At 40.0% G+C, this 14,404-nt stretch overlaps 1 protein-coding gene across 2 annotated transcripts in view; it reads left to right on the top strand.

Annotated features, from left to right (window-relative positions):
- MTHFD1L (methylenetetrahydrofolate dehydrogenase (NADP+ dependent) 1 like) overlaps positions 1-14,404 on the top strand; it is a 145,781-nt gene that overhangs the window by 95,937 nt on the left and 35,440 nt on the right. For both annotated transcript variants that reach the window (XM_040059706.2, XM_040059707.2), the window contains one exon: positions 201-353. In XM_040059706.2, coding sequence (XP_039915640.1) covers positions 201-353 — 153 coding nt within the window. The remainder of the gene's footprint in view (positions 1-200; positions 354-14,404) is intronic.

Here is a 14,404-nt window from a genome sequence, read left to right as displayed (position 1 = left end):
CCCCCAGGAAGGCTAATATCCTTAGAAAATTTTGGACTCTAAATCCTGGTCTCAAGTTGGTGTCTAACTAAGTCATTAGAGCCCATGCTGTACAAGAGGTTTCTTTAAGATACTGATAACAAAACAAAAACATGATGTGCCTTTACTGTGATTTTAAAAACTTTTTTTTTTAAAAATTTTCTTTCCCTTTTTTTTGTTAGGGATTTGGAAATCTTCCCATTTGTATGGCAAAAACTCACCTATCCCTCTCCCATCAGCCTGAGAGGAAGGGTGTTCCCACTGGTTTCATTTTGCCAATTAGCGATGTGCGAGCCAGCATTGGAGCTGGATTCATCTACCCTCTGGTAGGAACGGTGAGTGCAAAGTATTCACCTCGGTAACTCCCCTTTCACCCAGCTTGACAGGGGAGTGCATTTCCTGTTTGCCTCTAAAAATAATGTGTAGAACCATGTGAGTTCTTGTTTTTGTTTAATAATCTTATCCTCAAACGTCTTGTAGCTCTACGTTGATAGGAAAAGATAATCAAGAAAATGCAATGTCATATAAGAGCTTTGACTGTCGAGTCTGAGAGAATGGCTCTTGCTGTTGGTTTCTGTTGCTGTTGTTTTTAGGTTAGTCTGGGGTATTTAGGCACCCTATTGCTGCAGAAAATTGTATTTACTTGTCATTACCTTTTCTTATTCAAATTGCAGCCTGTAAATAGCGAGTTAGATATGCTTGTCAATTTAAAATCTTTTATCCATCATTACAAACCATTTAAATGTATTTAGATTAAAGGAATTGTGTTGGGGAATAGAGTATGCTTAAAATAATTGCTCTTCAGCTGATGAGCCTGATCTGCTCCCAGTCTTTGTGAGCATGACTACTGGTCCTGTAAAAGTAAGTTATGGTGGGAAGGGGTAAATTTTTAACTGCAGAAGTAACAGCACATTCCTTCTCCTTTTTTAGACAATTTAAACTATGAGGTGCTAAAAAGAGGCCATCATCATCCTTTCTTCCTACCTGTCCTTACAAGTACAGACTCAGATTAGGAAGCTCCTGATACTTTCTTCCCTTACAGGCCTTATCGAAATAGCTGAGAAGTGCATTGGCTCTTGCCTTTTGCCAACCACGCACACCTTAATCCAAAGAGCAGTTGAACTGCTTCTGACATCTCATAGCTAGAGTTATTAGGAACGTGTAGCTGATTCGTGGGATGGTGCTAGAGAAGGCACGCAAAAGCCATTGCATTTCCGGAGAGTACTCTCCCAATGTTATCTCATCTTCCCAGAGCGCGGCCTGATTTCCTTGCGTAGCAGTACACTTAGGAAAGGTTGAAAGTTTCTAATCTATTGTTTTGAATTCCCTCTGAAACAATCAAGTGTTTGAAATGAGGAAGGAAGTACTTTCTGACCAGGAGGGTTCCTGGAGTTCAGGAAACTGTGTCACTTTAAGTCACTGGGCTTGGGGATATGCTTTCCTTCCACATGACCCCATTATGCACATCCACCAGAAGCAGAGCGCAGCTGTGTATTTAAATTGTGTAAGACCAAATTCCTGGTCTTACAGTTCCTGGTGACAGGGATAAAATTTGTCAGAACTTCTAGTATCTCCTTCATGGCCTGGATTCAAGTTTGCACTGCAAGTTGTGTGTCATGGAGTTATGAGAAGGAGTGCATGTGAGTAATGGCCAGCAACTAATTCAAATTCACGAGGGAGCTATTCTGTTAGATGTCAGAATGAAATATTCTTGGGTTGAGCTTTCTGAATGAGTCACACCCTGCATGCTTTGCTATAAACTAGCTGCAGTTCGGTATCATAAATCCAGAGAAACTGTCCATAGGAGCGGTATAAACCAAACAAGTTTGAGGATTACCTCTTTCTGTGTCCATTTAGAACCAAAAAAATGCAGATCTTTTGAAGGACATTTTATATATGAGATTACTTTTTGGAGGAGAGTGTAAAAAATACATCTAAGTTAGTTAGCCTGACTTTGGTGAGAGGTAGTATTAGCCATGGAGCTTCTCCCATATCCTGAGCTGAGAAGGCAGTATACTCTGTGTTATGTATTCCAAGAGTTTGTAGGCGAGGTACTGTATAAACATAAGATCCCCAAGAGGTAAAAATGTAAATACATGGACATCGATCATTGGTTGTTTGGAAAAATATTGCTAATGCTCAGGAATGTAATGCTCAGGAATGTGGGACAGAACACTTCTTGGAACCATCACAACTGCTACAAATCAGAATGAATGAATGAATATGAATGTATCCTAACATTGTTGCCACACAGTTCTTTCTTTAAATTTGTAGCGAGAGGTCCAGCTTGCTGCCTTTCGCTGTGGAGAGTTGCAATCATCATGAAACAAACTTTCATAATATAGTTGCACCACGATTCTCGAAATCACTTTTCTAATTTGTAACCTCCATATTTTTTGTGCTCATTGCTGTCAGCAACTAAGTCTTAGGGTTAGTGTTACTTTTTAAGTTGCGCAAGAAGAAATATTTTTGATGTCTAGTTTCAAAACTGAAAGCCTTCCCTTGGCAGTTCTCTTACTAATAAAGCCATCCGAAAATGTCTGCAAGAACAGAGCAAGTGTAAAAAGGGCATGTTCTGAAGGGTTAAAGTGGCTGGAAGTCAATGCTATGAGTAGAGGGATTACAGAAATCCCAGTGACAGCATATGGTGAAAACATCCAGTCATGACAGTGGATTGTATTTCTTTATATAGGAAAAAAAGAAGTAGCAGCATATTTTTTTTTCCCCTTCCACTTCTTCCTGGCTAATTGTATTAATTGAGAGATCCCTTAATACCTAAGCTGCTCAGAACCTTCTTACAACTAAGGCTTTTCTGATGGCAGGAAAAAATGCTGTTTTTCATTGAAGTTGTAGTGATAATTCTGATGCTAATTAAAAGTCAAACTCCATTCTCAAAGCATATATTTTACCAGGTGAACTTCTCATATTCTAACCTGTCAGAATTTATCAGCAAAGCAAGTTCTTAGAGTTCTCTTAACTCTGTAATTGGGAAGAGCATTACAAATGAGAGAGGTAAGTACTGCTGAAAGATCATAAACTATCTGCAGCACCTAGCATTTGTAGTTTAGCCTTGTCACTAGCATGTGCAAAATAATGAGATTTGTATTTATCCCAGCTCTGACACACAGTGATTTTATTTTTAAAAAACTAAATATTTAGCACGTTGTCTTCATATTCTCTAAGCAATATTTGGTTTGTGTTATGGTTGGCTCCCGTTCCCATACAGCATGGAAGTCTTTCCAGGAAAAATGAACTGAGCCTTATCAGAGGAAATCAGCAGTGAAACAAGAGGTGCATTTAATTAACACTGGCACAGTTTTTATCCAAGTTCTCTGAGACCATGACCCAGAGGGCTGCATCACTCTCACAGGTGGACTGTTGACATCATTGCTTGGCTTAACAGAGTGATGGCAGGAAAGCTGCTGGAGTGTCTGTAGGAAACCAGTGAGGTCATTTACTAGCAATGCTTGGGTGGGGAGTTATTAGATTTTTTGTAGTATGTGTGTTTCTCTCCACACCCACCCAAAAAGCCATAGCAGTTTGGTGCTTTCTCACATTCAGCCGCAGTTCCATTGTTCTTTTTCATGTGAGTTGCAAGAGTGCAGGAAGGTCATAGAAGTAAAACAAGTGGCCTTTTTCTTTTGTGAAGTGATGCTACCAAGTGACTGGTGCAGGAAATAAATCTGTGTCTGAATCACAGTGAGATTTTTAAGTATGTACTACTCCAGCCATGCACTTTCATTTCAATGGGTTAAAATTACAGGCATGGTCACTCTGAAAATATGTGGAGCCTTTGGAGTCAGGCCAGCTTCCAAATTCTCACAATGAACTGACATCCTCCAGATATCAACATATCTAGAGAAAGGTCAACCTATTACAGAAATATTTTTCTCCTCATAGAGAAAGAAGTTCAAGTCTCTGGAACTAGTGCTGAAACTACATCCCCTTGCAAGGAATTCTTGGGGTCACCCAGAGTAGTTTGTAATCAGTGTATAGGAGGAACAAAGCTCTAGGTCACTTGTGTGTGAGATCCAGAAGTGTCCTGCCAAAATATTACCTGGATATTGTAAGAAGGAAAAGACCTCACAAGTAAATATTTTTATTAATACTTTCAGAAGGAAAATATTGTTCCCAGTTGAATAAATTTCTTCTCTCTTAGTGGTTAAGAGCTTAACAAGTTTTGAGAGTGTCTATTGAACATAAGCTGGAGTCCAGGCCACCTGAAGTGAAATTGCAGTTTTTCAGTGGTGCATGATGCTGAGTTTGTCTCCAAACTGTAATTTTGTCACTTTTCTCAGGTGCTTTTATGGAACAGATGAATAATAGTAGTTTGATCGCACAACTCGTTCTGGTGATCTGTGTAACACAGGGTAATGTGTCAAAAACATAAATGATGTTGAGGTTTATATTTGCTTTGTAAAACATTTAGCTTACAGTTCAATTTTATGTTATTTACCAAGGATTTAAGCTCTGCTAGGTATTCTGACCGCTCTTGGTCTAAAAAATGTCCCTGGGGATGTGACATTTGGCACCTGCCTTGGGTGTTGTGTAGTTGCTGCGTTGTAGCAGTGCTCAGAACAGCTAATTGTGAAAGCTAGGCGCTCACAGCCTCTGTGGGCTGGTTTTGAGATAACTGCAAAAAGTGTGTAAGCAGTAAGAGTAAAGGAAAGCCATGAAGTTCAACTCACATAGGAAAGTGGGTTAACAATTGTTTAGTTCTAAATGAAAGTTGGTAACAGAATAAGAAAAACTGCCCTCTGTTAAATGATGTGGCTTTGTATCTACTACAGTAGGTGTCACCCCAATGAGGGAGAGAGGTTTTCTGAATTACAAAGGGTGCATCATTCCTGTACAGTGACCAGCTATGCACACCTGGAAATGCTGACTGATGTTATACTTGGTGGAAGGCTGAGAAATTATTCAGGATAGGGTTGATGGGCCGGGGGTGACCAGGTAGGTATGATTGATGGCTTGGAAGTGAGGGTGAGGACAATCAACTTCAGTTTGTTGTGTCTAAAAGCTAAAGGCTGAGAGGTTGGTTAGTAGGCTGAGGTTAGTGTAATAACAGAAAATCCTCTTCTGGCCCTTGGTGGATTGCATGATGTGGTTGTGATGGTACTGGGCTGGCCAGAGAGGGGAGGGTCTCTGTAGGTGAGGCAGAAATAGTCCTAAGTGAATGATTTAGCTGAAGGGCTGAGGAAAAAGTTGTAGATTATAATGGAATGGTTTGCCTTTGCAAACATCCCAGGTGCATGGACTATGAGGCAGTTAAGATTCAAAGATGGCTCTGGCCATTTGTGATCAGAAGGTGGGAATAGAAGATTGAGGGCAGGATTGGAAAGATGGGATTGACTGGAAAGGAAAAAAACTGTGAGTTGTACTGATGGGAGGAGATAGCTGTGAAATGATTTGAAGACACATCCAAGATGTGCGTGGAGAGCTGGAAGAGATCACTGACATAAAAGCCACAAGGGTTAAAGAGCTTTGAAGGTGTTCCAAAAGCATTAGTTAAAACAATGACATGACCTCAGATCTGGGCAGGGAGAAGTCATGTGAGTAATGAATGTAGTTACAGGAGAGCAGAACATGCCTTGCTGATGACTAAGGATTTTTTTTAATTAAAGAGGAAAAGAGTAGAGTTTAGCTAGCTTGAAAATATCATTATCATTTCTGTAACTTTTGAAATTGAATAAAAAAGAATGTATTTAAACGAGAGAAATTTCCGTATAGTCCATGCATTTACTGTTCACTTCACCCGTTTTAAACTGATATGTATAAGCCAGTGCTTGTTGGAAATACATAGTAAATATGCATTGCTTTGGATCACTGTACCTCCATGCCGTGGCTGTGACACAGGCATGTGTTAAAATACACTCTTACAGCCTGAAACAACACCTCAAAAAAATCCCACAAACCTTCTCTTTCTCCTCTGCCATATCTTAGTAGATAATAAAGGCAAGACACTTAGATTCTGTATAGTTCATGCTGTCACTGCTGTTTGTTTGCTAGTAAGCAATCATAATAATGTACCATATATTGCCTCTTCTGAATGAAAGACCATGTCCCATTTCTGGCTAGATTAAATTTGTAGCTTATTATTGCTTTATTCCACCTAACCATATATTCCTTGAGGGCCAGCACTTGTAGTCAGAGAAATGAATGAATGGTTTTCATTTGTTTTCTACTGAGGATAAAAAAGAAGTTTTGTAGGGGTGTGTGTGTGAAATCAGTGAACTGAATTGTTGAAGAAAAACCTGGTTTTATGGGACAGGATGAAATGACTAGATAACGTATCGAAGAAGAAAATAGACCCTGTGGTTTGGTAAGCTATTTAATGTTTAGTTCTGGTGAGATTTTCTTCTTACTACAACCTCCGTTATAAGCAATTTCAGTATGATTCTTGTGAAATTATTTCTTTGTATCCAGTGTCCACTACTTTCCAAAATTATTTTCCCATCTTACCATATTTTAAGCCTTGTCAGAGAATTTTTTCTATGGAACTGTTTAAATTTGGTTTTAAATAAAATTAACTTTATAGTGATAAAAATAAACCAAGTGTATTTCTTGTATCAATCAGGTTTCCTTGGTCATCTTTTCCAAGTGTATTTAGGGTTTATATTAAATATATCCGTAGAAATGTAACACGATGTTCAAGCTCTTAGACATGTCAGTGTTAACCTAAAGTAGTTTATCTGAACAGGTGAACTTAAAACTTACTTACAAGTACAAGAGGTGACTTTCGTGTTTCACTTTAGCCAGAAGAAATTTCAGACTGATCCCCTGAAAATGCATTTTGATACTCTCCCATCTCTTGAGGGAATTTGACCTAACTTCCTTTGCTTTGCATGTGAAAGGGCATGGAAGGTATGGTGGATCAGAGCAGCGGCAGAGGCATTTCCCAGGCTGGTACGCCAGGATCACAAGGGCTTGAGCACATGTTTTCGGTTGAGATGAGCTGACTCGACACACCAGCCCAGGCAGCAGGGATTCACCGATCACGGGTAGTGCCTGGCTAGTGCGGACAAGTTTAAGCGATGCTGGAACCAAGAGAACTCATTATGCTCTGAAACAGTTTTGTACATTGCGGTTGTGAATGTCTTGCCCTCATCAGAGCTGACAATTTGTCTTTAATGAACTCGGTGCAGCTGTCTTAGGCTTGCAGATGCCATCGGCGGAGGCAAATGGGAATCACCTGTAGTGCACGTGGAGCCAAAGGCGCACCTCTGGGAAAGCGTCCTTTGTTTAAGGTCTTCAGGGAGCCTGGGAGTCATTAAGATCCTTGCTGTCTGTTCAGTGAGACCTACCTGTGATCATAACCAGTTTGGGTATGTCTTCTGTCTGTTTCATTCCCTTGTCTGATTTACAGTCCAGGATCCCCAGTAAGAATGGATATGGCTGCATCAGTTAAGAAAGGAAAAAACCAAGAGACTGATATTCTGTATGAAGAGTAAGGCTCTTTAAATGATGCACATACATCTTCATTTGGGGCTTGCTTTTAACAAAGATATATCAGTTAAAAGTGGGAAGTGCAATTTGGACAGAAGCCAGCACCAGTTTTGGACAGCTGCACTTGGATTTTATGCATGATTTCAGACAAGAAATAGGGATGTTGCAGTGGAAATGCAGGCACGTGCAAGTTTGAGCAGTGAAGTGCGTGCCTCTTGCTGGGTGTTCTGCAGGGCAAAGAGGGAAGCAGGTGGGTGAATCGTGGCAGCTTCTCTGCGGTGCAGCAGTGCTGCCTGCCCACCCTGGTCCCAGCCTACAGCTCTGACCGTGCTGGTTAGCACACCTGATGCGTCCAGTGCAGGTGAATGGGTTTGGTGAAGAGCTCATTCAATCAGCCTGGTAGATGTGGACTGTGATCCAATGTGAAGAGCACAAAAATCTGTTTATGGGATGCCTTGGAACAGCGGTGTTAAGGGTTTATTATGCTATCCATACAGAATATGTACAGACTTACAGAGCATTAGAGAGGGCAGCCAGGTGTCTCTTCCCCCATTCATGATATTTTGGGTGACTTGCTGTGTGAAGAGGCTGATGCTGCCAGACACAGGGGTCACTGAATCTGATTGCTTTGGGGCAGGATGGGTTTCACTGCTGCCTGTCGTGGTTCAGTGCGGTAGTAGCAGCCATACTCCTGTCACTTCCAGATTTTTGCTGTTCCTCTGTATAGAGAAAAATTGAAATTATGTTTCATGCTCCCTATTTTTGTTTGTTCACCCTAATAAGCTTCATCAGTTGAAGAAATTACAGTTTCTGAAAAGGTTCTCTATGGCGCAAATGGGAAATTTAGAGGTTCAGCCATTCATTAGGGAAGGAGTAATTACATTTTAAAACTCCTGTCTATGTGCAATTTTTTTGAGAGACTATCTTATGCCCACCTAAAGGAAAAAAAAATTGTCCTTTCAACGTTCTTGCTGATGCATTTTTCAAATGCTGATTTGCAAATTTTACAAGTATTGATTCCTTGATAGCAGCAAAAACTTTACAGTTTGGATCAAGTGAGTGTGTTTTTCCAGACTGCCCAGTGAGACAAACTATTTAGCAGATGTAGATAGCTGTATGTTTGAGCTTGGCAACTTACTGTTACTGAAACTCTAAAAATGATTTAAGGCTAATAGCAGGAACCTAGCTGGAGGCTGCAAGTCTGTGACTGAAGAGTTTTATTGAGTTCTGGATAAATAAGGTGAAAGATGTTTTGAACTTAATAATGTTCCCAGCAACTTGCTTTCTTTCATTAAATTGTGAAATATAAAATAAATAGTGTGCTAATTAACATTAAAGAGGAATGAATATTTGTGCCTTCTGGTCAAGGGATTATCCTTGTTAAAACAGGAAATGGACTCTGATTTCCTTTCTTTAAGTATTTTCTCCATAAACTTTGTGTGACAATGTGAGGTTAAAAATAGGCTATACTTTTGCACAGTAAAATATATATCTGTTATTATTTAACAAATAGCTTTTATGGGGAAGGAAGGACATTTTCCAGATTGTGTTATATTGAAATAAATGCATCCTGCATTTGTTATACACAAAATAGTATTTACTGAGAAATTAGAAACTGAGCTTCTCTAATTTATTACATTGTGACATGGACTACAGAAGCTATAATACTCAACATTTACATGTTATCTCTATGTATTAGTAATTTGCTAGACAAGCAAAATTTTAAGGGGGTTTTTGGTTGTTTTTGTTGGTTTGTGGTTTTTTTGTTTGTTTGTTTGTTTGTTTGTTTGTTTTTAAATAAGGAGTCCAGAGGTACAAATAGCAAGGTCACCCTGAAAATTCCAGGACAGGACCATGAATAAAATTCATGATTTCCTGGCCTACAAAATCATGAGATGTTTATGTCTAAGAATGTGAAGAATCAGCATGGGGTGTTTCCATTGGAGTAGGCTGACCTACATTCTGTGCACAATGCTAAAACATAAAGTTACGCTGCTACTCCACCCACCCGCCCACATAAAAATCCTAAAGTATTTCCTGAGATATTCCTTATTGTGTCCTTATTTTTAAAAAAATACAAAAGGTACAAATGCTGGAATTTGTACTGATTCTTGTTTTTGATAAGTGGTAATGGGTTTGCTTGGAAAGAGCATTCTTTACTTATGCAATGATGAAATGCCATGACCAGTTTCGCCTCACATCAAGTCCTGTGTGCAGTTTTGGGTGCCACATTAAAAAAAAAAAAAAGGATATAAAGCTATTAGAGAGCATCCAAAGAGAGCTGTGAAGGTGGTGATGGTTGTGAAGCAGAAGCCTTATGAGGAGCAGCTGAAATCACTTGGTTTCTGAAAGGAACAGAAGAGGAGACTGAGGGAAAAACTTCATTGCAGGCTACAAATTCCTCTCTCTGGTGGCCAGGGACAGGACCCAAGGCCATGGCATGGAGCTGTGTCAGGAGAGTATTCCCAGTGAAGGACACTGGATAGTGGTGCTGTCTGGGACAGCTGCAAAAGATCCGAGATGTGGCACCAGATGGGAGTGTGTTCACTTTTCCAGCAAAGTTTGGCTTCTTTGAGATAATTCTGACACTTACCTCCATAACCATCCTGTGGATGATAATCCCATGATAGCTATACCAGCACTTGACGCTTTACAGTTTAGTGCCTGGCAGCTGGACATGCAGCTTTTCTTGAAGTCAAATAAAAAGGTCTGATACAAATGGAACATTTTTTTTTTAACTGGGTTCACATTTTTAATAATGTTTTTTAATAACATGTCGAAGTTTGGAGCTAGTAGGCTAAACAGTTTCTCTCTAGGGTCTCCATATTTTCAGAAGATAAAATTCTTTAATTGCATTATATTTTAGGCTGGGGTGCCTGACCACAGCATCTTTGTTTAATAACCGTGTTTCTTTAGACAACATAAGGGGCTGGGCTTTAGGCTTAATAAGAAAAGGCAGTAACATGAAGAAATTCAGAATGAGCTATTTAGTCTTATATAGCAATGTTGCCATTGGAAAGAAGGTGTTTTAGAAATGTTAAAGTTCTGCATGAGCTGTCCTACTTCAAGCTCAGCAATGCTCTGAAATCTAAAGTTAACTTTGGAGTACATGCTTTCAGGCAAAGTAGTGAGAATTAGGTAATCAGGTCATGGTTCCTTTTCTGCACAGCCGCTCAGGGGCTATTTTTTCATGTCACTTTCTTACAGGTTTTTACTTCACTTTTTTTAGTTGGAGACTACATGTCTGTAGCAATTTTAAAAGGGTGTTTGAGTCCAAATCAACTGTTTCTTGTTTTTACAAATATGCAAAGTGGCATAAAGATACTAAGTTTCAATCATCATGTAGCAACCAACACATCAATGATTAAACATATGGAGGCTTGTGGCAGTCACAGAAATATCATTTTTATCCCCTGCAATCTTCAGAAAACCTTGTTCTGATTCTCCTTAAATTCTGGTTTTATCATCAAAAGCGGTCTATAAAACCCAGGACGCTGGGTATGTGTCGATGAGGAGCTGCAGTGTTGGAAGGGAAAGGATTGCATAATAACTCTCACTGAAGTGGCAAATCTTACCTGTCCTGTAAGGCACCTACCAGGGTAACACTCTACAAATACTGAATATCAAGTGTGTCTGGAGGTAGTCTTCTGGTTTCAGTGTTGCAATCAAATGAGCATACCATAAGCAAAAGCAGCAGAGAAATGTAGAAAATGTGTTTGTCTTTTAGTAAATCATCAGTAAGCTCTTACACTGAGATGATCTGGTTTTGTTACTTGCTCACTCAATAAAAACAACCAGTAGACTGAGGCTGGAAGAACTATGACAATTTGTCACCTGTAGAAGCCTGTTGTACTGTTTCTAGTCCTTTTTAATATTAACTTAGATAACTGAAAATAAATCTCCTTTGATTTTACTTTTCACTTATATTTTTTCACAAAACAGCATGAAATTCAACACCACTTAAGAGTTCCTGCTTGGCTCTTTATTTTCAGTCTGCTGTGAGGAGCTGAAGTACTGATGGAGAATTGTACTTGGGGATACCTGAAACTGTGGAATCTCAGTGGTGTTCATTTATATTACACTTCTTTTTCATTTAGGTGATGCTATTCATAACATAATATGACAAATGCACAGAAAAGAAGTAGTAAACATCACGTAGGTGATAACACTGAGTTGTTTTTTCCCAGTTCCATTTGCAACACTTGCCTCTTGCTGCTCGGAAGTTGTTGCATTTGCACAGCTCTCAAAAACTGCTGGGGCTCAGAGGTGAACTGCTCATCTAAGAGTTTGTACCAGGAAGCTGTATGACAAAACTGTGACTTTTACTTTTCTTTGATTCATGAAATAGGCCAAAATACAGGGGTCTGTGGTTATTTTGCTGGAAAACAAAAGCTAGTTCGGTATCTTATATGCAGTGCTCTTCATATTATGAGATTATAAATGCCTGATTTCCCTGCTCACAGTAGAGTTCCCTTGTGACCATCTCCAGGCTTCATTTGGCCGGTGGTTGCTCAGGAGGCTGTCCTGCAGATTTTTCTCACCATCCAGCTCATGGTTTTGGTTCAGATCCAGTTTCTGGTTTCCAAGAGTGTTACTACTGTGCAGGATATGTGTCTGTTTGAAAGGACATTGATATTATAAATAGTGCTCCTGCTTTCACAGAATCACAGAACCAATTAGTTTGGAAAAAATTTCTGAGATCATAGATTTCAACCTGTGACCAAACACCACCTTGTCAACTATACCATGGCACTGAGGGCCACTTTCAGTCTTTTCTTAAAGATCTCCAGGGACGGTGACTCCACCACCTCCCTGGGAAGCCAAATCCAGTATCTAATCACCCTTTCTGTGAAGAAATTCCTCCTAATATCCAAACTGAACCTCCCCTGGTGCAGCTTGAGGCTACATCCTCTCATCCTGTTGCTGATTGCCTGGGGAGAAGAGGCCAACCCCCACCTGGCTACATCCTCCTTTCAGGGCGTTGTGGAGAGCAGTAAGGTCATCCCTGAGTCTCCTCCAGATTAAACACCCCCAGCTCCCTTTGGTCACTCATCAGTCTTGTGCTCCAGAGCCTTCACCAGCTCTGTTGCCCTTCTCTGGACTCACTCCAACACCTCGATGTCCTTCTTACAGTGAGAGACCTGGAACTGGACACAGCACTCGAGGTGGGGACTCACTACAGGGGAATAATCCCTGTCCTGCTCCTGCTGGCCACACCATGGCTGATCCAGGCCAGGATGCCATTGGCCTTCTTGGCCACCTGGGCACACTCTGGCTCATGTTCAGCTGATGCTGACCAGCATCCCCAGGTCCTTCTCTGTTGGGCAGCTTTCCAGCAGCTGTTCTCCCAGCCTTTAGCCCTGCCTGGGGCAGCTGTGATCCAAGTGTAGGATTCAGCACCTGGCCTTGTTGAACCTTTTGTAAATGTCCATTCAAACCCAGCCACAACAGAGAGTATTCCTGCTCTTGTATGCACTGTGTCAGTATCCAGAGGAAATGTATTTGCTATACTGATCAGTTCCTATTCATCTTTGCCGTTGACCAGCATTTTTTTGAGTGGTATCTCTTTCTTCTTGAAAGCATTTTAAGGATTTCTGTGTATTTATGTTGAAAGGGCAGTTTTCCTTGTTTGAAAAGGCAGTTTATACATGTTTGACTTAATTCATAATGTTATTGTTGGAAGTGGAGTGCAATGAATGGAGCAGTCATCATGTGATGTAAGAAGAATTTCCGTATAAGTACAGAAAAATGTAAATTGTGGGAATGAATTTGTTGATAGAAAGATGCTTTTAGTTTGATCATCAGGTATTTGTAGAAAATCTCTCTATAACTGGGGACATTTCTGCTGACAGTTGAGAGTATTAGGAATCATCATTCTGTTGTTTACCCACATTTTGTTTGGATTGTGGACTGCATTGAAAATGTATGCATTTTTTTACGCATTAAGCCACGCCTTTGTTGTGTTCAGTTTTAGCACATATCATTGCAGCAAATTGATATGATTGCATAGATGACCATCATATAGTGCATTATAGTGCATTATAGTGGTCAAAAGTCTAATCTTTTTCCTCCTTTTTTTCCCACCTTTTCCTTCTCTCTCTCTCCCTCTCTCTCTCTCTTTTTTTTTTTTTTTTTTTTCACCCCTCCTTTATTTCTCTCTTTTTTCCTTCTGGGAGCTGTTTTGGCATCTGGGGGCAGTTTCTATTTTGACACTTTTGACATAAAGGATGGAATGTGTCCGGTTTGGGAAGCAGAAAAGCTAGTGGAGGAAAAAAAATTGAATCATTGCATTGCAGAAATTAAGAATATTCTTTCTGGTCCTTCAAATAGAAATAGTTTTCGGTTTCAGCTCAGGTTATACATGAGAATAAATTGCAATTAGAGGGCTTTATTTAAATGGAGAGAATTTAGCTATGTTGTTGGCACCATAAAACTTAACATTTTATGGAAACAAAATGGCAAATGAGATTATGGCATACATTAAACATAGAATGTGTGATTTACAACTTTAGAGATCCAGCCAAGAGGAAGTTGTATATTTTTTAAAAAACAAACGAACAGACAACCCCACCCCCCCCCCACACACACACACAAAAAAAAAGCCAAACAAACAAAACAAAACAAAACAAAAAAACCAACCCAGTAACCACATACATGCTGTTCTCTGGATAGGTCATGGACTGAAAAGTGTATGTATCCAAATATGGGATTTTTCTGTGTGGTCAGAATTTCAAAATGCACATGCCAATGGTCCTGAGTTCATCTGACGAATGGAGGTGTTTCCAGGTGCCAGCAACACCTGTGCAGAAGAGCAGCAGCGTGAATACCCTCAAAATGTGCGCTGTTAACTCCTTTCTTCTGCCTGTGTAGTTGTAAAGGGGACACTTGCTGGCCCCATCACTGTGCCACTCAAATCCACATTTCAGTCCTTGAGGATGAA

This window comes from Hirundo rustica, chromosome 3, assembly GCF_015227805.2.
Source record: "Hirundo rustica isolate bHirRus1 chromosome 3, bHirRus1.pri.v3, whole genome shotgun sequence".
Lineage (NCBI taxonomy): Eukaryota > Metazoa > Chordata > Aves > Passeriformes > Hirundinidae > Hirundo > Hirundo rustica.
The sequence above is the reverse complement of the archived record's forward strand: the minus strand, read 5'-3'. Positions and strand labels throughout refer to the sequence as shown.